At 45.5% G+C, this 21077-nt stretch overlaps 1 protein-coding gene and 1 long non-coding RNA gene across 3 annotated transcripts; one reads left to right on the forward strand and one right to left on the reverse strand.

Moving 5' to 3' along the window:
- Positions 1-1300: 1300 nt before the first annotated feature.
- On the forward strand, positions 1301-7807 carry LOC120645535 (putative receptor-like protein kinase At4g00960). Its single transcript, XM_039922319.1, has 9 exons — positions 1301-1781; positions 1955-2369; positions 2646-2910; positions 2999-3218; positions 3306-3456; positions 3562-3747; positions 3865-3945; positions 4910-5048; positions 7632-7807. The coding sequence occupies exons 2-9, from the start codon at positions 2268-2270 to the stop codon at positions 7805-7807; spliced, it is 1320 nt and encodes a 439-aa protein (XP_039778253.1). The 5' UTR covers positions 1301-1781; positions 1955-2267.
- Positions 7808-18573: 10766 nt separating this feature from the next.
- Positions 18574-20759, reverse strand: LOC120644140. 2 transcript variants are annotated; one of them, XR_005663444.1, is made up of 5 exons: positions 20513-20759; positions 20334-20422; positions 19734-19882; positions 19085-19169; positions 18574-18844 (listed from the first exon to the last, which is right to left on the reverse strand). It is a non-coding gene; the product is annotated as an uncharacterized LOC120644140 (long non-coding RNA). The 2 variants fall into 2 exon arrangements; XR_005663443.1 differs by having other exon boundaries at positions 19078-19169; positions 20513-20758.
- Positions 20760-21077: the final 318 nt, after the last annotated feature.

A 21077-nucleotide genomic window follows, 5' to 3' on the forward strand; every position in this document is an offset into this window, starting at 1 on the left:
GCCGACGTGCGCCGCCGTGCTCCACAGCTCCAGCCGGCCACCCTCCCCCATGCTTATCTGAGTGAGGGAGAGAGATGAGCCGAGCGCACGGCCGCGGCTCGAGCTCGCTCGCCGGCACGCAGGGTGACGCGGCGGTGCCGGAGCGGCGGGATCGTTGTGGGGGCTCTCGCCGGCGCGCGCTCCCCTCGCGGTGAGCGCGCAGCCATCGAGGACCTTCACGGCGGTCCCCTGATGCTGATGGTGGGCGGCGACCAGATCCGACGGGTCGCGCGCGAGGCCGGCCGAACTGATGGCCAGATCTGCGCGCGTGCGGCCCGTGCCAGCCTACTAATGGCCGGCTCTCAGGTAGGCTGCTTAACATAGGGTTAGGGTTAGGGTTTGCCGAGTTTGCGTGTGTGTGTGATTCGGTGTTTCATGCATACCCTTGCCTTTTCTGAGCTGATTCGTAACCCTAGCTTAACCAATCTAATCTAAAACATGATGAACACCTAGAAAAGCTTAATGAACTTATGGATCTAGGCATGCGAAACGTACTGACTAACTGAATACTGATAGATCTAGTGTGCTAATCATACTGACTTAATGAAAAGTAACTAAAACATGAAGAACTAGATCTAGGCATCACCTTTTCTTAACTGACCGAACCATGAAAATGGATCTAAGTAGACTAGATCTAGGCTAACTGATACCAAATGTTAGCAAAACATTAACTTAGAACTTAACAGGATCTCATATAGTCTACACAGTAGATCACATTGACTTTACTAATGCGGATTAACATGAGTATTCAGTCCTGTACCGGCGGCCGTGGCGTCCATGGTCGTCGGTGCAGTGGTGATGTGGTCGACAATGAGAGCGGAGTCGGGGACGTAACGTAGTCGTTCCTTGAGAGATCTCACGGGGTAGCGGCGTCCTTCAGGGCGCCAGCGGCACTGCCCCGGATGTAGTGCTCGTGCTTCCGAGCCTTTCAGCGTGCTTAGCGATCGGTTATGGTGGACTACGTGAGAATCACGAGAGTTTGGGATGGGGAAACCCTATGGGGTTGACCCTCTACTTATAGTCACGCTGTAGGCCTGGGGCCGAGCCCAATGGGCTTAGGGTTTTGCCTTCCAATCACGGCAAAACCGGACTTGGGATTTGTTTCACCAAGTCCTAGATCTGGGGAACAGATATCCTCTCTGATTGCGTTGGTTAAGGGTTGACCGAGGTCAAACTAACAAATCCAACAGTTTGGTCGTTCCAAATTAAAGTCAGCAGTGACGAACGCTCTTCATTGCCTCAACTCGGCCTCCCATCCGCTTCCTCCTCCACGGGCTCCTCGACCTCCCACCGAGTCAATCCTCCCCCTCCCGACCACGATCCTTCTTGGACTTCCTGGGAAAGCTCTCCCTCTGATTTCCCGGAAGTTTCTCTGTGCTTGCACTGCTTCGTTCTCAAGTCTTTCTCTTCTTGCTTCCGTGACTGCCTCCTCCTTCTAGATTCATGCCGCGCGCGTTAATTAATCCGGAGTTTGAACGTTTTTCATATTCCACTTGCCGGCCGGTTTGCCCCGACAGGCAGGGATATCTCTCCTGATTCGATCTTCTTCCATTCTATTGGTTAACCCCAAGTGCTCTGCTCCTCGAGTTTCCAACCACCGAAGTAATAAGAGGGGAACGAAGAGAAAGCAGGAAACCATTGATAATCTCGGCTTCTCCGATTCCTTGCCGGAGGCGTCCGGACGCACAAAATCCGCTGTCGGGACTCGAGTTCGTTGGCTGCGCTGCTCCCTCCCTAGTCAGGTTCGATCCTTTGATCTTGCACGGCCTGTTCTTTCATTATACGGAACTGCGCTTCCAATACTAAGCAATCTAGCATGGCTCACCCTGCACCCTAATCTTTTACTATTCTTTCAGCAAAAGTTAGTAGATATGTTTCAATCTTCTCACCCCGGGGTCTTTAATTTGTACTACAGAAACTACAGGGCATCGATACAGAAATTTCAAGTACTGCTGCTGGGCTTCAGTCTGTCCGGCGTGCCTCTCCAGTGCTGCATCTTAGTCAGGTTCGGTCCTTTGATCTTGCAGCTATTCATCCGTCATCGTAGGGCACTTGTGATTCCAAGGCAAAGCTCCACGCCCAAGTTAATCCAGAACCTCTAGCATGCCTCACGCTGCACCTGCATAGTGATCTCTTACTCTTCTTCTGTAAAAGGTAGCATTTGTTTCAATCTTCTCATCCAGTCTAGGGGTCTATAATTTGTACCAGAGAAATTACAGGATATAGCTATGGAACTAGAGGATTTATCATTTCAATTCTTAAGAGAAATTACGGATGATTTCTCTGAGAAGCGGAAACTTGGTGAAGGAGCATTTGGAGTTGTTTACAAGGTAAGATTTGGGCATGCTTTGCGGCTTTTGTGAACAAATGGATTCTCAATAAGTTTGGTCAGCAGCCCAGCACACCACGTAGTGCTTGGAAACAATAGTGTTACTAAGAAGTGTCCAACAAGCATACAGTACATTCATATCTGTACCTGGTAAAACCATCAGATAACAAACAAAACAACACCTAAACCTTCATTTCTTGCTTATATAACATACAATAAGTAGTAAACTGAGAAAATGGTCAACTTGTACTAAGTACTGACAACATATATTTGGCAGGGAGTAACTAAAAATGGTGATGATGTTGCTGTGAAAAAACTGAAGTTTCGTGACATCAACCTTGACTTTGAGCAGTTCCAAAATGAGTTCTATAACCTGAAAAAACTTAATCATCAAAACATTGTACGGATTCTTGGCTATTGCTATGAAATAGAGAAAAAACCTGATATCATGCTCGATGGAAGTAAGGTGTTTGGTTCTGAGATACATAAAGCCTTCTGCTTCGAGTACTTGCACAATGGGAGCCTTGAAAAGCATCTTTCTGGTACCCTCCTATGTCATTTTTAGTATGTCTTGGAAGAACTTTGTGTATATTTGCATATGATTGATACCCTTTTTGTTTAATTCCACAGATGAGTTTTGTGAACTTGACTGGCATACGAAGTTCAAAATAATTAAGGGGACTTGTGAGGGTCTAAAATATATTCATGAGGAACGTATTCACCACTTGGATCTAAAACCCGACAACATATTGTTAGATAAGGACATGGTGCCAAAGATTGCAGATTTTGGTTTGTCCAGATTCTTTGATAAGGAACTAGCACGCACCTCCCAACATCCTTATGGAACACGGTAAGTTAAATGCCTCAGGCGAACATATCCTTTTTCCAATCCAAAAAAACACTTGCACTAAAAATCATTGCATGAGATGCTATGCAGTGGGTACCAGCCACCAGAATACATCGACAAAGGTGAAATCTCAGAAAAGTTTGACATATTCAGTTTGGGTGTCGTGATTATAAAGATAGTGTCAGGACCCAAGGGCTACCCCAAATTTCTAGACATGTCTTCAGATGAGTTTATAGATCAAGTGAGAATGATATTTCATTTAGCAGGAACATCTTTTAAATTAATACTATGTCATATTTATGTTGTAGTTGTATCATCTCAGCTTGACACTTCTCCTTATTATTAGGTCCGAAGAGACTGGAGGAATAGGTTGGAAGCAACATGTACAGGTGATTTGCTTGAAGCATATTGCCACCAAGTAGAAACATGCACTCGGATAGCATTGAACTGTCTGGAGACCGATAGCCAGAAAAGGCCTAATATCATGAAGACCATTGAGAAGCTGAATGAGCTTGAAGTTGACACCGGCAAGGTAGTTAATAACAACTTATTAAGGCATGCAATGGATATATAGTAGGATTTGAAATAATCATACTACAAGCGCAATCATGATTTCAGTTCACTTAGTTATGTCTTTCGAGCAAATTAGGAATTCATTGTCAACAATGTTGATCCCTCCATGATTGATGAGCCTAAGAACATAAATCAGGTTTTCAATCCTTTAAAACTGGTATTGGTTATGTTAAATCATATTATTCATAGGAAGAAATCTCAACTCTGTTATAGTTTATATAATCTTTTATTTGCAATCAAAAACTATATTGTCACATTTTCACGTAGAAACTGGATAATCGGTACATGGGATAATAACTCTTGATTACTTTCTTTTAGGTACTAAATAATTTGGTGAAAAATTATAATGACATTGCAAATTTGTTGTGTAACATAGGTCCAATATTACTTTGTGTTTTGACAAATAGAAAAATTAATATTTTTTGCTATTTTAATTCTATTTCCTCTAATCCAATATATTTTCCATTTTATGATTCATCATCATCGGACTTTGACCTCAATATATAAATAATGACTGAGGTTAACTATGCAATACTAACAATACTGATATTACCTGAAACATCATGAAAATTTTATTTCCAAATATATATTATTTGAATTACACATTTCAAAGATATTGTTTGTCCTAGTGTGGACCATGGAAAATTGTTTATGTTACTTTACTTGAATTGTCTAGTTTATTCACAAAACCAACTGAAATCTTGTAGCTTCCCAAGAAAGGATGTCACAGAACTATTTCTAGGACGGCAATGCATAATAGCAAGATAGGGATGAGAATGGAATCAAAGGATATCACTGATCAACACCAGAATATTATTTTGAGGTCAGACCCTAGTAGCAATGTCCTGGAACTTCATGATGCATTGGAAACATCATCAGATATAGTAGAGGAACACATTGTAGGGAGGACAGAAGAAAAAGAGAAAGTAATGGCCTCTTTGCTTCAGGGCATGCAAGAAAAGATTGTCATACTTCCTATACATGGTATTGGAGGTATTGGCAAGACAACTTTTGCAAGACTGATTTATAATGATCCAAAGTTCAATTATTATTCTCGGGTATGGGTCCATGTGTCCCAAAGACTTGACTTGAGTAAAATTTATAAGTCTATAATTTTTCAGTTATCTGGCAAAGAGTGCCTGGATAATGAAAGCCAGAAGATATGTAGTTGCCTCCAGAAACTACTTCCTGGAATGGATATTCTGATTGTTTTAGATGACTTATGGGATGACCATCAGTTCCGGCTGGAGAAGTTGAAGGGTATGTTATATCATAAAGACAGCAACATCATTATTTTAGTAACAACACGCAGTGAACTTGTTGCGGAGAGAATCTGTACTAATGTTCAACCACACAAGATATTACCCTTGACAAATGATATGTGCTGGGATATAATAAAACAAAAAAGTGGTTTTAAAGATAGAAATGACAAAGAACAGCTGATGGGTATAGGACAGGAGATTGCTCGGAAGTGTGGTGGTGTGGCTTTAGCAGCTCTATCTCTTGGGTTCACTTTAGGATCCATGAATTTTGAAGAATGGATGAAAGTGAAAGACAATGATACCTGGAATGAACCTGTTTCAAATGATTTCTCTTTGTCAAATCGAGTTCTTGCATCCTTGATGTTAAGTTATAGCTATATGTCACCATGCTTGAAGCCATGCTTTACCTACTGTGCAACCTTTGCAAAAGGTCACAAGATTTTTAAATATGATCTTATTTACCAATGGATTGTTTTGGATTTCGTCAAGCCAACAAGACTACTCTCGAATATTCAGCTTTGTGAAAAATATATTCTGCAACTCTTGGGACTGTCATTTTTTCATCAACCTGTGTCACCTAAGGTGTGTCATTTCAGCATACCAATACCACATTCAATTTTTTTTTCTTAGTTCAATCAATTGAAAAGAAACGTACATATGTAACTTTTGATAAAAGCATGCTGACGACATACAAAGAACATTGAAATGGAACAACCACTTGACACAATAATGTAGAAGTAGTTCACAATTACTAAAAAGTAAGAAGTTGTGAAGAGCCAATATTTTGAACAAATAGTACCTATAATCATAGATCAATGAAGCAAAACTTCCGAGAAATTACACACAGCTGACACAATAGACACAATATATAATACTCCTTCAAGTCGCAAATAAATGATGTTTTTGTTTTTAGGTTGTTTAAAGTCAATCATTCCAAACTCATTATCATAAAAAGGCTGAGTAGTCAAAGATTGAATTGATTGACTCCAAACAACTCCAAATTACCTGTTTTTTGTGATTGTAAGGAGTAGTTTATGTTGGACAATTGAGGAATGTAATGTGTTGATATGGTTCCATTTCCTTAATATTAGACTACAATGTAGAGATCCATACTCTTTTTATATGTTAACAATAATGAGGAGAAACATATATTTTCTATGTTACCTAGAGGCACAAATATGTATATTGCAGAGAGGGCCATCCCAAACAACCCTCAGCGTTCAAATTATTAAATAAGAGTTGGATCTTTTGTTTTCCTCAGATATAAACTTAGTCTCATATCTCACATAGTTTTTGTTGGAACCCTCTAATATAAAAAAGTTCAAACCCTAAAAACCTTATTTTGAGAGATAAAAAATTGTACAGATAAAAAATAAGCTAAAAATTAAAAATATTGATATGTAAAACCATGACCCATTAGTGTTTCGTCCATATGTTCCGTTTTGGTGGAACTTGTCCCACCTTGCCATAGCTCCTTGTCAGACTCGGGGCCACGGGATACCTGACATGGCATGGATCAGTACCCGATATGGGATGGGGCATGTCTCATACCCATTTGGCATGTAACTACTTGGAAGGATCTAGAACTAGTCAGTATAGAAAGATATCACACGGGTAGTACTCAGGGCAGACTCTTAGGCTTATACCGATCTAGGATTTCCTTGTAACCTTGCCTCCCTAGCCTATATAAGGGCAGGCAAGGACCCCTCCAGGGGTAGAACATCTAGAGAACAACCCACAGACGCATAACCTAGCGCATACACCATCCATCTACATCCAAGGCAATACACACCACCCAACAGGACGTAGGGTATTACGCATCCTTGCGGCCCGAACCTGTCTAAACCCTTGTGTTGCTTGCACCATCGTGTTCTTGATCTCGGCGTCTTCCCACATCAAACCCCTACCTAAGGGTATCCCGAGGTAGACGTGACGGTGAAACACCGACAGCTGGCGCCCACCGTGGGGCACGACTCTGATGATCCTCTGGCGAACTCGATGGCTTCCCTCAACCTCGACAACATCATTGAGAAGGGAACTACCCTCTCCTTCAGAGATTGGATCTTCGTTGCAGATGGATCAGGAGGCTTCACCAGTCACCTAGCTGGCGAACAAAATGTTGAAACCCCTCGTCACGAGGATGGTATTGCATAAAACAACTCGCCAGCACAAGCTGACGCCACACAAGACCTTCCCGAATACTTTCAGGAAGATGCAAATTTTGATCTAATAAAAAGATACTGGACACATCCAGAATCACTCTCACGACCCCGAGTAGACGACTCCGATCTACTCGAAGGAACTGATCGAGTGACAAACAAGCTTTCCGAGTGTATTAACATCGCACAAAGCACATCACACAAAAACAATGCCACGCATGATGCAGCAGGGACCACCCTAGATCCATTAGGGAACTCAACAGATGATATCTTCATTCATCTGGATAGAATTGACAAAACACTGCTAGACTGCATTAAGTTATCAGAGGATACCCTCAGAGCCTCAGAGCAAGACTCATCAGAGGCACAAATCAACCAAAATTTCGACGATCTCATGAGTAGTTTGGACCAATTGCCTACAGGTAATAGTTCCGAACCCAACGTCGACCACCACAACAATGCTAGAGACCAAGATCTCGCCGACTACATAAACAGTCTAGATCCCCTAGACACCCTGGCTGACCTGGACAACTGGTCAGCTAACATCAATCTATTCATGCACGGATTAACTGATCCTGCAAGATCCGATGAGCTTTGACCGAAAGCTAAGGCAAAGGAAACTTGGGAAAACATCCAATGGAATCTCCCAGAGATAACCCCACCAGGGAGCAACTCGGGAGATCCTCGATCTTTGCAGGAAGATCTAGAAATCTGGAATGATATAGCGGTCCATCTAGAGATGGGCCTGCCCCCTCCAGAACCAACATACCACCCGTGGGGTTTGAAAAATTCGGCTACCATTATTCAAAAGATCCTCTAGTCCCGGAAACCAACCAATTCGGAAAGAGATCTGGATTTCCTATTAAGGAAAAAGGAATCACTCAACAAACGGAAGGACCAAGAGAGTAACCAAATGGACCACGACACAGGATCCGGAGTCCAACTCGAAACCGGCCCGGTCCTGACTATAAAATCAACCCCGAGGGTCGAAACGTGTATTGGACCTACCCGCACGAGGGCAGCAACCCAGAGTCTGCACTCCTACCCTATCAAGAAGGTCCACCGCTGCCACCTCCCCGCGTCGAGTCCAACAACGAAGATCCCTCACGCGAAGTCCTGATGGTACGACTCATGGAGATCGACAACGATGACGACTCGATGGAGCGAGTCAATCTAGAGGACTACAACTCCGACAACTTCAACGAGTACCTCTCCGACAATGAACTCCCACCGACCACGGAAGAGGTACCCGTCAATCTCAACGCTGAACCATACCACCCTCCTCCAAGTCTCAAGGTCACCATCAAGATGGAAGAAGAAAATGACAGCCACGAGCAAGATCAACGAATGATCCGCAACCAGAGGCGCGCTGATCGCCGCTAACGCGTCCTCGAACGCATCCAGGAAGACAACGGAGAGTCTCACGACTACTCCAACAACGACCTCCGCAACGTCATTAACATCGGAAGAGATGCGCGCACCGTCATCATATCCGAAAGGCACGAGCGAGATGAGGCGGGATTATATAGCCCCTCCTCCAACTATCGCCATCTACCAAGCTACTCCGCACCAGCGCGCAAGAAGCCAAACACTAGATCCCACGACTCAGAGGCCGGTCCATCCCGACCTCCCAGACCACAGTACAAGAAGGCAGAAATCACTCAGCACCGCTTCGAGCAAGCTCTCCACAGGAGTTGCCCATGGCACCCTAGCGGCAAGCATTCTGCATTCGAATGCCGCAATCTTCACAAAGCACTCGGAGCTCCTCCAGCACCGCCTAAACCGCCACGTGAACCGGAGGCTCCATCTCAAGGCTAGAAGAAGAAGATGAAGTCATCTACCTCGCTCTCTTCAAGAGCATTATCCTAGAATATTTTACTTAAATTAGTAAAGTATGGAAAGCACAATAGTGCTTCGTAAGGGATAATTTCCAATTCAAGTTTTTGGAGTCAAGCGTCTTGTAACGCGAAAAAACATTTAATATACATTATTATCTACATTGGCTCTCAAAACCTCAGATTTCACTTATGAAGCCCCCACTTGGGTACCATCTCCGTGATTTCATTTCTACAACATTCACGGGAAGCTAATGGAACCCTCGGGCCCTTGAACCCGGCATGAAGCGTCCTCGACTGCTTTCTTGATGGCTAGTACTCGCCTATCCGGCTAAGTGCTCCCTGCTCAAGAAAAGTACTCGGGCTGTACTGCTCTCCCTTGGGACCTCGCTCCCACTTGGGTAACATCTCCGTGATTCTGTTACTACAACGTTCACGGGAAGCTAATGGAACCCTCGGACCCTTGAACCCGGCGGGAAGCGTCCTTGACTACTTTTTTGAAGGCTAGTACTCGCCTATCCCGCTAAGTGCTCCCTGCTCAAGAAAAGTACTCGGGCTGTACTGCTCTCCCTTGGTACCTTGCTCCCACTTGGGTAACATCTTCATGATTCCGTTTCTACAACATTCACGGGGAGCTAATGGAACCCTCGGCCCCTTGAACCCGGCGGGAAGCGTCCTCAATTGCTTTCTTGAAGTCTAGTACTCGCCTATCCGGCTAAGTGCTCCCTGCTCAAGAAAAGTGCTCGGGCTGTACCGCTCTCCCTTGGGACCTCTCTCCCACTTGGGTAACATCTCCGTGATTCCGTTTCTACAATGTTCACAGGAAGCTAATGGAACCCTCGGGCCCTTGAATCTGGCGGGAAGCATGCTCGACTGCTTTTTTGAAGGCTAGTACTCGCCTACCCGGCTAAGTGCTCCCTGCTCAAGAAAAGTACTCGGGCTGTACCGCTCTCCCTTGGGACCTCGCTCCCACTTGGGTAACATATCCGCGATTTCGTTTCTACAACGTTCACGGGAAGCTAATGGAACCCTCGGGCCTTTGAACCCGACGAGAAGTGCCTCCGACTGCTTTCTTGAAAGATAGTACACGCCTACCTGGCCAAGTACTTCTCTCCCAAAAGATCGTACTCGGGTCGTGCTGTCTTTCTTCAGGATTTTGATTCTACCTGAATAATTCCTTTCGTGACTACACCTCCATGATAGTCATGGAAACTATCAGATCTTAGCACTAGGTGGGACGCATCTTCAGATACTCAGCTACCCCCCTAACTTTTTCCCAACACGTCAAAATAACACTCATGCCGTACGGTCGATACTGCTTTGTGATCCGATGTCCACCTGGGCATTTACTTTCACATGATCATCAAGATTACGGACACATCTATCCTGTCCACATGCAACGAATGCACATAACAAATCAAAGGATATATTACATATCAAACATTCAGGAAAAGCATATCAGGATTACATTGTGATTTACATCACAAAAGAAACATCAAGAACAAAGTATGCTGCCCTACTGATTTTTCTTGGAGGCCGGCTCTTTTGATGTTCCCCTCAACCATCCCGGCACCAGTCGTAACCTATTTACGATGGAGCATGTATCAACAAAACCAGGATGGGGAGGTTGCACTATATCAATCACCTTCCGAGCCGCACTCTCCAGGTCTTCAATCTCTTTATCCTTCCTTTCCTTGTCTCGATTAAGCTTTTGAATGGTACTCAAATTCTCTGCAAGCTTCTTATCGGCACTCCTCAGATCTGCTTCCATGCTCTTCTGGTACTCTTCGAGATCTGCATTTGCTTCTTTCAGCTCCTCGCATTCTCGAAGAGGTTGATCTCTTTACCCTGCAAGACAACACCATTATGATGAGATACTCACAATATGACGACTATTACGGTCAATTTATGAAGTACTCACAGTACTCATGTTGGCATCTTGTCAATTCTTCATTTTGCCCGGAGCTAGAACCGCCATCTTGCGAATCTGCCAGTTGTCGCTTAAGCTCGGCAATCACAGCATCTTTCTCCAAAAGCTCCTGCTTTAGAGAATGAACATCTTGAAGCTTTTCTGCCTTCACGGCAAGCACAGAGGACTTTAGTTGAGATCGTTTGACTACCCTCTGCAAAAACAAACACTAAGATGAAAGTGTATAACATACACACAAGGCATAATGCAAAATATACATACAGGCATTACCTTAAAGTGTTTATAAACATGTCGAAGAGAAGCAACCGACTCGTTGCACAACTCGGCAGACAGATGATCATCTTTTTTTAGCCCTATCAGAACCTCATTAGGGTCCACCGCAGCTGAAGCCCTTGGACTTGTTGGACCCTTTGGTTCGGTGACTGGAGGAGTAGTCGCTGGGCGCGCCGTTGGTTCCTCTGACTCAGCAGCACATACCTCCTCCAGGGCCTCCTCAGCCGCTGCAGAAGACGGCACATCCTCAGGTCTTTCTGATGACTCGGGGGCTACAACCTCCTCCCGAGTAGTCGCAGGATCAACGGATGGACGCCTCAACCCAGCCACGGATCTACATACAAACAATGAGATAAGTACTCGATATTGCTACTTAGACATTACTGTTTTACAACATAGCAAAACTTACACATTCAAGCACCTGACGACAAGTTTTTGCGAAGCCCGCAAAATCCAAAGGACTGGCCTAATACCAGTCGAGGGTGTAACCGACCCTGTGGTAGATCCAGAATCTACTCGTTGGTGCGGCACTCGCAGTACTCTACGTCCCGGACCTGAGCTCGAAACAGGCTCTGGTTGAGACGGGGGAGGAGTAGGAAAATTCCTTATTTCCACATCCTCGCCAGCTTCAGGTTCATCACACCTCTCTCCCAAATTCCTGCAAACAGGAATGTTACCAAAACTACTCGTTAAAACATGACGAGCTGAAGATCATACCTTCTCTTCGGAGAAGCTTCATCACTATCAGATGATGATGAGTAATATGGATCATCCTCCACTCGAGGCTCTGCAAGCACTGCTCCCACAGGCTTGTGGAAGTCCTTCTGGTTTTTTGCTGCAGCAGAATCAGGAATGGGAGGATCACTCTTGAATATCGTCACATTAACCTTCAATGAAGAAAACAAAATTCTCTAGTGTTAAACACTGGGAACCTCCAAAAACAGGATATGCCAACAGTAATACATTACTAAGACATCTTACCTGAGAGGGTGGGTTACTCGCACGAAACACTCTTGGCACATAAGGTACTGATGATTCGTCAGGAAATATCTTCTGGATGACTCTCAAAGTACTCACAGAATCCGTCGCTTCTGCAGACAAACGGGATTCATCTTGAGTACCTTCATACTGAAAACCAAAATGTTTCCTCTTCTGCAAAGGCTGAATTCCATGCTGTTTCCAGTTCTTAAACACAGATACCGCTGTCACTCGCTTCTCTTGCAAGGACGCGATTAATTCCAATAATTCATCTGTTTGGAATTCATTTCCAACAGCATTCTTCAGAAACTATTCCCAGAAATATACTGGCGGCTCAGCTGAAAATTTTGCCAAACTTGGAGCTTGGTTGTGAATATAAAACCATTGCGAACTCCATTCAGGATCAATGTGAATCCTAGGCCACTCAAGATATTTCTGAGCCATTTCTAGACGCAGTTCTAAACGGGCGCATCGAAAGCCACCCATCTCATTCTTCGAAGGATGAGGAATCAAAGAATACAGTTTTCTGAACAACTCAAAATGAGGTTCTATTCCTAGAAATGCCTCACAAAGATGGACGAAAATGCTCAGATGCAGAATCGATTCCGGGGTCAAGTGATGGATCTGAATTTCATAATAATATAACACCCCTCGAAGGAAATCGGAAGCTGGAAGCGCTAGTCCATGTTCTAAAAAAGCGGCAAACAAGACGACCTCTGAATCTTTAGGAGATGGACCAGATTCCCCTAAAGAACTCCGTCAATGAACCAACTCCTTCGGTTGGAGAAGAGATTTTTCAACTAAAATCTTCAAATCCTCCTCAGATAACTTACTCTGAGGAAAAGACGGTTCGTCCTCCGTTGTTCCTTTATCCTCGCGCTTTCGCTTCTCCCTGCATCCAGAATCCGTAGCCTTCTCCATTGCGAAATCCGACAGTCTTTGCTTGGGGGCTAGGGTTTCAAGGAGACTCGCAAGGAAATATGACACAGGGGCGGAAAGGAGATGAAGAGACGGCGGCGGCAGAAAGGTAACAACTGTTTAGTTTCTAAACCTAGTTATACAGTCTGACGATGGCAATTTGGTAAATATCACAAACAGATCTTTTTTCTTATTGTCACGCTCGGGGGCTGGTGGTGATCAGTTTTTCGAGCAAAAGACATAGGAACAAATCCTGGGGTATGCTTGCAATAAGAGGCAAACATTTCATGTAAAAATCACAAATATGTGATAAATCAAGTTCAAATGAGTGATTAAATCACAAAATTATAATTCTACACACTACTCCAAGCATGCCACGATGTTTTGGACCCTTCTTCCCAAATTTTTGGAATTTGGGCACAAGGCTCGGGGGCTTCTGGGTACGTGGCAAAAGGAATTTGTTTTTTCAAATTCATTTGAAAAACAACTGATTAAATTCAAAATGGACCCTTAGTCTGAATTCTTAGACTCAACCTAAGGCTCGGGGGCTACTCATATGGAGTGCGATTGTTCATTGCACCCCACCTATATGAAGATTATTACTCAAGGCCGTCAAGACTACTCGAGCAGGAGCACCACGCAGCTTCGGTGCAGCTCGAGAAGTACTCGGAAGATGATCTGCGCGGAGTTCAGGAACTACTCGGCAACAGCTTTAGAAGTACTCAAAGACCTGCAACTACTCGGCTGCAATGAGCTCGGGGGCTTGTCAGACCTGGGGCCACGGGATACCTGACATGGCACGGATGAGTACCCGATATGGGATGGGGCATGTCTCATACCTATTCGGCATGTAACTACACGGAAGGATCTAGAACTAGTCGGTATAGTAAGGTATCACACGGGTAGTACTCGGAGCAGACTCTTAGGCTTATACCGATCTAGGGTTTCCTTGTAATCTTACCTCCCCAGCCTATATAAGGGCAGGCAAGGACCCCTCCAGGGGTAGAACATCTAGAGAACAACCCACAGACGCATAACCTAGAGCATACACCATCCATCTACATCCAAGGCAATACACACCACCCAACAGGACGTAGGGTATTACGCATCCTTGCAGCTCAAACCTATCTAAACCCTTGTGTTGCTTGCACCATCGTGTTCTTGATCTCGATATCTTTCCACATCAAACCTCTACCTAAGGGTATCCCTAGGTAGACGTGACGGTAAAACACCGACACTCCTCCGAGATCCACATTGGATTTGTAGTTGGAAGGTTAAAATAAAGTGATTTAAATATTTGTATTTAGTCTAAATTATGGAAAATGGCATATTTAACAGTTCTAGATTCATGATTTTTTTTGGGAGTTACTAATATCTAGTTTCTGGTCAGCTTATAATCTTTATCACTCTAAAGTTTATGCATTAAGTGCTAATATCATGCGCCACGCAAGGACCACACATGGCATGCACATAATATCCAAATAGCGTCCAAATTGTTCAGAATTGTTCAGATCAACTCATACGCTAGGTGGACTACACAGCCCCACCACTGTTGTTCAAGGAACGAACAGAGGTCAATATCAGGGAAAGCATTATCTACTAAAATTTGTAGGTTTAACCAGTTATATACCATTTTTTACTAAACCAACGATACAAATATAGCATGTATCAGGGTTGGCTGTGAACGTACCAATATAATGGCCTATCTTTTTTTGGATCACATGGATAATGCACTATTACAATAAACTTAACAGAGGCGGTTAGAAAAGATTTCCTGAGGTGGGCAACCCCAACCGCCTCGGACCTAAGGTCTTAGTAAATGACCTATTTTTCAAGACGGTTTGATGCCCGCCTCGGTAAATCAAAACAAAAAAAAAAGAAAAAAATCCATGGATAAGCCCGCCGAGCCCATCCACACGCTACCGCCGCAGCTGCTCACCGGTGAGCCCATCCCCCTACCACTGCAGCTTCTCGGCGTCGTCCCTCGTCGGATCCGGCATCCAGGATGCTGGATCCGATCGCTCTCCACCGGATCCGACCTCCACCACCACCACCACCGTGCCGGGAGGGGTAGGGAAGGCCACCACCACCACCACCACGCGAGGCCGTGCCTCCACCACCACACGCCAGGAGAGGGAGGGAGGGCGCCGTCGGCCGGGAGGGATGTTGGGGAGGGTGCGTCGGGCACCGGGATGGAGCGGGCCGCACCGCCTCCACTGCTGCATGCTGTTCCGCGCCGCCGGGAGGGAGGTTGGGAAAGGGCCCGCCGGGAGAGAGGTTAGGGAGGGGGCCGTCGGGCGGGTCGGGCACCGGGACAGAGGGGGCCGCGCCGCCTCCGCTGTTGTTCCGCGCTGCCGGGCGGGAGGTTAGGGAAGGGCCCACCAGGAGGGAGGTTGGGGAGGAGGGCCCTGGCCGGGAGGAAGGTTGGGGAGGGGGCGTCGGGTACCTGGTCGGAGGGGGCCGCGCCGCCTCCACCGCCGCCATTGCTCCCCGCCACCGGGATGGAGGGGAGGGAGCCGCGCCGACAGGTGGGTGGGAGGATTGAGGGAGAGGACGGTGCCCAGGGAGAGGGAGGAGCTGAGGGTTTCCTTCGTATATATACTCCCACTATAAAGGCCTGCCTCGTTTAATGGATTTGATAAAGGCCCGCCTCGGTTAATAGATTTTAGCCTCCATAAATCTATTAACCGAGATGGTTTTCCTTAACTACTTCGGTTAAAGAAAAATAACCGCCTCGGTTAGTCCGAGGTATTAACCGAGGCGGTTGAAATTTCTGCCCATCTCGGAGGGTGTTTTCAAAGGTCACGGTTAATATTTTTTTGTAGCAGTGATGGTTGTCAGAGTAGGGTACTAACTAACCCACCGGTATGCTCAGGTCTTGTAAACTGTTAAATTATGTGTGTCACTAGTTTGCTCATTGCCCTAAAGGAAGGGATGAAAATCGCTTGATGGGCCATGGGAACTCACCCGCCTTATTGGTTCAAATGAAAGAAACGTATAGGATGTTTTTCATTTCGTATAGAAGTGTACATAGTTTTCGCATTTAAAGGTACGGTTCATTTGGTATTTTTTATTTCGTATTTAGCTATACACGATTTCCTTAAAAGATTTGTGCTCTCGTTCTATACTTAATGCCGTCCGCCATCATAATTGCATTAGAGCAACTCCAGTAGGGCTACTAAATTTGGGCTAGCAAATACCCGATTAGAAGCCCACTTCTAAATTTTACTCATCCAAATATAAGCCTCCACTCCAGCAAATTGAGTAAATTGGGCTTCCATTTTTCCAACTGACACCTGGGCCCCACCTGTCATTCTCTCACCACGCCACACACCTCTCACACTTGTCCGTTCCCTACCCCGCGCCGCCGGCGCCCGCCACCCCAGCGCCGCCCGCTCATCATCCGGTCGCCGCCGCCCTCTCGGCGTCTGCCCGCTGCCTCCCCCGCCTCCCTTCGTCGCCCGGCACCATCTCCGGCGCCCTCTTGTCCCCCGCAGAGACAGCAGCACCAGCCTTGGTGGCGCCGCCCTTGGCCCTGACCGCCGCCACCGTCTTGGCCTGCAGCTCGAGTTCCACGGCGGCCCTCAGCTACCGAAGTTGCCTCTCGTGCTCCGCCACCACCCGCAGCCCCATCGCCGACACATTCCTCACCACCGCCCGCTAGATCCTGCCCACCGCCGGCGCTTCCCGCGTGACGCAGAGGAACCTGTGCCGGACCGCGGCGCCGTTGGGCCGGAACGCGACAGCACACACGTCCACGCCGCGGGCCTCCGCCAGCAACTCCGCCAGCCACGCCGAGCCACGCCACGGACGTGAGGAGGAGCCCGTCGCCGCCTCTGCCCCCCTGCAAATCCTGAGGTGGCGGCGGCCGGTGGAGCTGCTCGGACGGCCGGTGGCGGCGGCGCCTCGGCTGGCAGGGCCGCGCACTGGCTAGAGAAGGGGCTGGGGCCGGTGGTGGTGGCGCCTCGGCCTCTGTAGTATCTGTCTGCCTGTCTACGCCAAGCTGTGGGGGAGAACCGGAGGAGAGAGCTAGCGGCGGAGGTGGAGGGACGTGAAGGAGGGCGACGATGGAGAGCGATAGGGACGGGGCGGTGCGAGGTGGGGGTGGGCCGGCGGGTGCCCGCTGCTGGTGCGGCGAGGCGGATCGTGATGGCAACGGCCTCGGCGGCGGCAGGATCGGGCGCCGCACCGGGCGGCGGCGGCGGGATCGGTCGCCGCAAGGTCGGGGACGGAGCTGCCGCACAGGTCGGGGACAGAGGAAAGGAAAAAAAAGAAATGGTGGGACCCATAGTTGGCAGCCCAAATAGAGGGCCACCAAATTGGGTGGGGGGGAGAAATTTGGAAGGCCCTCTAAAATGGCAGCCCATTCGCTCCTCCTGCTAGAGATTGATTTTTGATATCCACCGACTAAATCTTCATATGGTAGCCTATTTGCTCTCCCTGCTGGAGTTGCTCTTAGTGCCTGTGGTGGTCTTGAGCGACTCGTGTACTGGTAGAAGGTTGCTTGCGGATGCTAGAACTGCCAGCACAAACAAATTTAGCCAATATCACAAATCATTTCTGTGTTGGTATTTGTTGTAAAAGGGCACATGCATGTCTATGGAAAACAATAAAATTGCGCTATGTTACGTGCACAAACTAGAAACTTGATTTTGCCTAAGTGACCTGCTCTAAGTTGGAGCCATTCCATAGCCAGCGAATATAAGTTGATGCATGAATCCAGGTGAAAAGTCGATACTTTCGGCTGGAGATAAATGAAGATGCTTGTAAAGTAGTTTGATCGCGAATTTGTAGAAGTATCTGCTCTCAAATATTACAAAAATGTGGTAGTTAGGTTGTACAGAAGTATACTCCCCAATGCAAACAAATGTTATTCTAGCACCTAAATTTTATCCACGAGAAATAGGATTCTAGCCTATGGACAAGCAGCGTAGTGCTCATCTTAATAAATTAATACCCACACCTCCTACTTTTGGAATACAAGCATGAATGCAACTTTTTTTTTACTTTTGCTATTTTTTAATAATGAAAGAGATGACTTAGTTTTTAAAAAAATCCAAATGGATGGAAAGACTGTTATTCAATACGAATACATGTATATAACCCAGCCCTTTTGAGCACCTGCAAGAGACTAGGCTGACAGATCCCGAGTCGACGAAGTCACATGGGCACATCATCGTTGATGAGCATGTTGCATACCACTAAATGAATAGTATCATTATTTACTGGAATAAATCCTCAAAAATGTGAAAACCCGTACCGATTTGAGAACTTGAACCCGATAGACAGATTTGACAACAAGGAACCTAACTAACTAAGCGACACTCAGTTCGCAACAGTCTTCAATTATAACTAGGTGAATACCCGTGCGTTGCAATGGGAAAAAATTACATATGTACGGGCGACACATTCATGCAATGGTACCAAAAATAAATTCAACAAAAACCATTTTATTCAAAATTACGGTGATCTTTTTGTTACAGGTCATACATCAGCTATGATGTAAATAGAATTGTGTAAATTACACATCCCTCAAAGTATTTTGAACATTTGACATTGAACAAATCAAATTTCTCATAATAGCAAGATTGACAAATAATTTACTGTCATCTCTGCCGCCGAAATACATGTACCAGCTCAAAAGCTTCGACAGCATGCCCTGCTTTCTGAGATTGATTTCCTTGCTTTCTCCAGCATCGAGCTAAAAAATATAATAGCAATGTCAAGTCTAATCTACTGCAAGTCCGTCTATATACTACTTCCCAATGATGTCATAAATGTAGGCATCTTATATAAACTACATGATGTAAAGCAAAACCTAACTAAGATCGCGATGTGACAAGAAATAACCATGCTAGTATCCATTACACAAAATCAAATGCAGAACTGTAATAGAAAAGGAAGGAGAATTAGCACAGCGGCATAGTGTAGAACCTCATACTTGTCTGCAATCGGCGGACAAAAATCAGTGTCTAAACCTCATACATACTTCAGTGAATGGAGCTGACAAGATATGCCCCTTGAACCTGGCATGCAAAAAAATATTTTAGAACCTAGGTCATAGTTCTGCAGATGGAAATTTTAGCTGTAATATCTGGTAGGTGTTTTTGAAAATTGTGTCCTGTACAAGTTTCTAGCACTCAAAAAATATTTCACCAGTCTGCTTGCATGAAAGAAAAATGAGAAGGGATAAGACATGTTAGCTACAAAAATATAATTGGAAGGAATTTTATTTTTAGTGTTCCCAAGTATTCAAGGTCTGTCAAAACTGTTTGAGAGAAAGTTGTTCTAAACAATGATGCGTAGCTCTCCTGTGTGTTTGAGAAAAAAAAAGAGGAAGTTGTTCTAAAGCAGAGAACTAATTCCAACTAGAGTTAGGTGATAACAATAAGAGAGTTAAGACTAATTGCATCGGGATCAGATCCTCGTAAAGAAAAATCTAGTAAAATGGGGAAATTTTATAGGCCAATAGAAGAACAAAATTCAAGATGCTTCTGTTGTTCCTCCAGAGTTGCTGAACTCTGTTCAATTTGCTATGCCAGAACTGCTCAAATTTGAGACAAAGTAAGTTGATCAGTGTCTTCGTATACCTCACATAGTTACTACGAGATGTAAGCATCTGTAGCCGCAAACTGAAGTTTCTGCTTGGTGCGAACATCGGCCTCCCAATTTCATCCTTTATGTAGCTTGGATTTGGCAACTGCAGGAAATTTGCAGTTGGTAAAGAGCATTTCAACACCTGAAGTCCAAGGGAACCAGGAAACCATGAGTGAATAACGAAAAGAATTTTGAGCTTCACATTTATTGACAAAAATGTTTGTATTTAATAAGTAATCCGGGTTATGTACTTCAGTATTACCAAATACTAACTTAAGCAACGAAGTGATTAACAACCTACCGAACATAAACAGCTGAAAAAGAAATTTAATTTCCTGTCATGTTACAAACAACGCTATGCTAGTGAGGGGAAAAAACTTAATACCATCAAAATACCTCTTTGCATGTGATCTTTTTTAGTTAAAGCAGCAAGATTCCATCTTATTGTAGGCCCAGCTAACTTGACATTTGCTAGGATTGATAAATCCATAAATAGTTGTAAAAAGACACCACAATCATTCAACATTTTTCTTGCATCATCATCTATGCATATTCCAACCTGAGAAGAGCATCGTGAGGCACAACTTTCTAACCTATTAGCGAGCTCCATTGATGTCAACAGCTTCAGCATCACCTTCTGCACCGTTACTGCTTTAATTTATTGGGCCATTCTTCCCTCAATCTAAAGTTGTAGCATAGCGAGGCACAAATTGTGGAAAGATGAAATTTTACAAATGGAATCACCAATTGAAGCCTGTATAGGAGAGAATACCTGATCCCGATGACTTGAGCTGGCTCGATCCACCCACGGCTCGGGCCCTGCGGAGGAGGATCTGCCTGTAGTAAGGGGATCGTCAGTCAGGCACGGCTGCGGAGGTTGGAACTCAGGGTGTGGTGGCCTGGACGCAGCGAGGACGGCGGCAGAGGATGGAGGTCGGGGTGCACGGCGCGGGGGCGAGGTGGGGCGAGGGCGCACGATCCGCGATCCGCTGACCTGGTAGGCTGGGTGTGGGCGCTGGTACGATCGGACGGTGCCAGCATAACGCGTGGCAGGATGATCGATCGCATGGCAAAAAATTGCAGGTGGCGAGACGATCGCCCGAGCGGAGGGACGACGGAGCGCGAGGGGCGAGGGTCGCAGGGTCGGATCATCGCCTCCTTTGATTTATTAGTTGTAGAGATAATAAGATTGTTTTCGTTTTTACTCATAGTACGGCTCGTATGGAAAAAATTGTGGATTGAGCCTGGTATATATGCTCATTGGCTTTTGATCTATGTTGTGTTGTTACATAATTTAATAAGTAGAATTGAAAAATCCTGACACTAGCTAGGATAAT

This window comes from Panicum virgatum, chromosome 8K (assembly GCF_016808335.1).
Source record: "Panicum virgatum strain AP13 chromosome 8K, P.virgatum_v5, whole genome shotgun sequence".
Classification (NCBI taxonomy): Eukaryota; Viridiplantae; Streptophyta; class Magnoliopsida; order Poales; family Poaceae; genus Panicum; species Panicum virgatum.

Excerpts from the sequence above, each read along its gene's own strand:
- LOC120645535 (XM_039922319.1), top strand. The coding sequence starts at position 2,268 with ATGGAACTAGAGGATTTATCATTTCAATTCTTAAGAGAAATTACGGAT. Across the intron at positions 2,370-2,645 it reads CATTTGGAGTTGTTTACAAG|GGAGTAACTAAAAATGGTGA; the intron begins GTAAGATTTGGG and ends TATATTTGGCAG. Across the intron at positions 5,049-7,631 it reads CCGGCTGGAGAAGTTGAAGG|GTAATAGTTCCGAACCCAAC; the intron begins GTATGTTATATC and ends AATTGCCTACAG.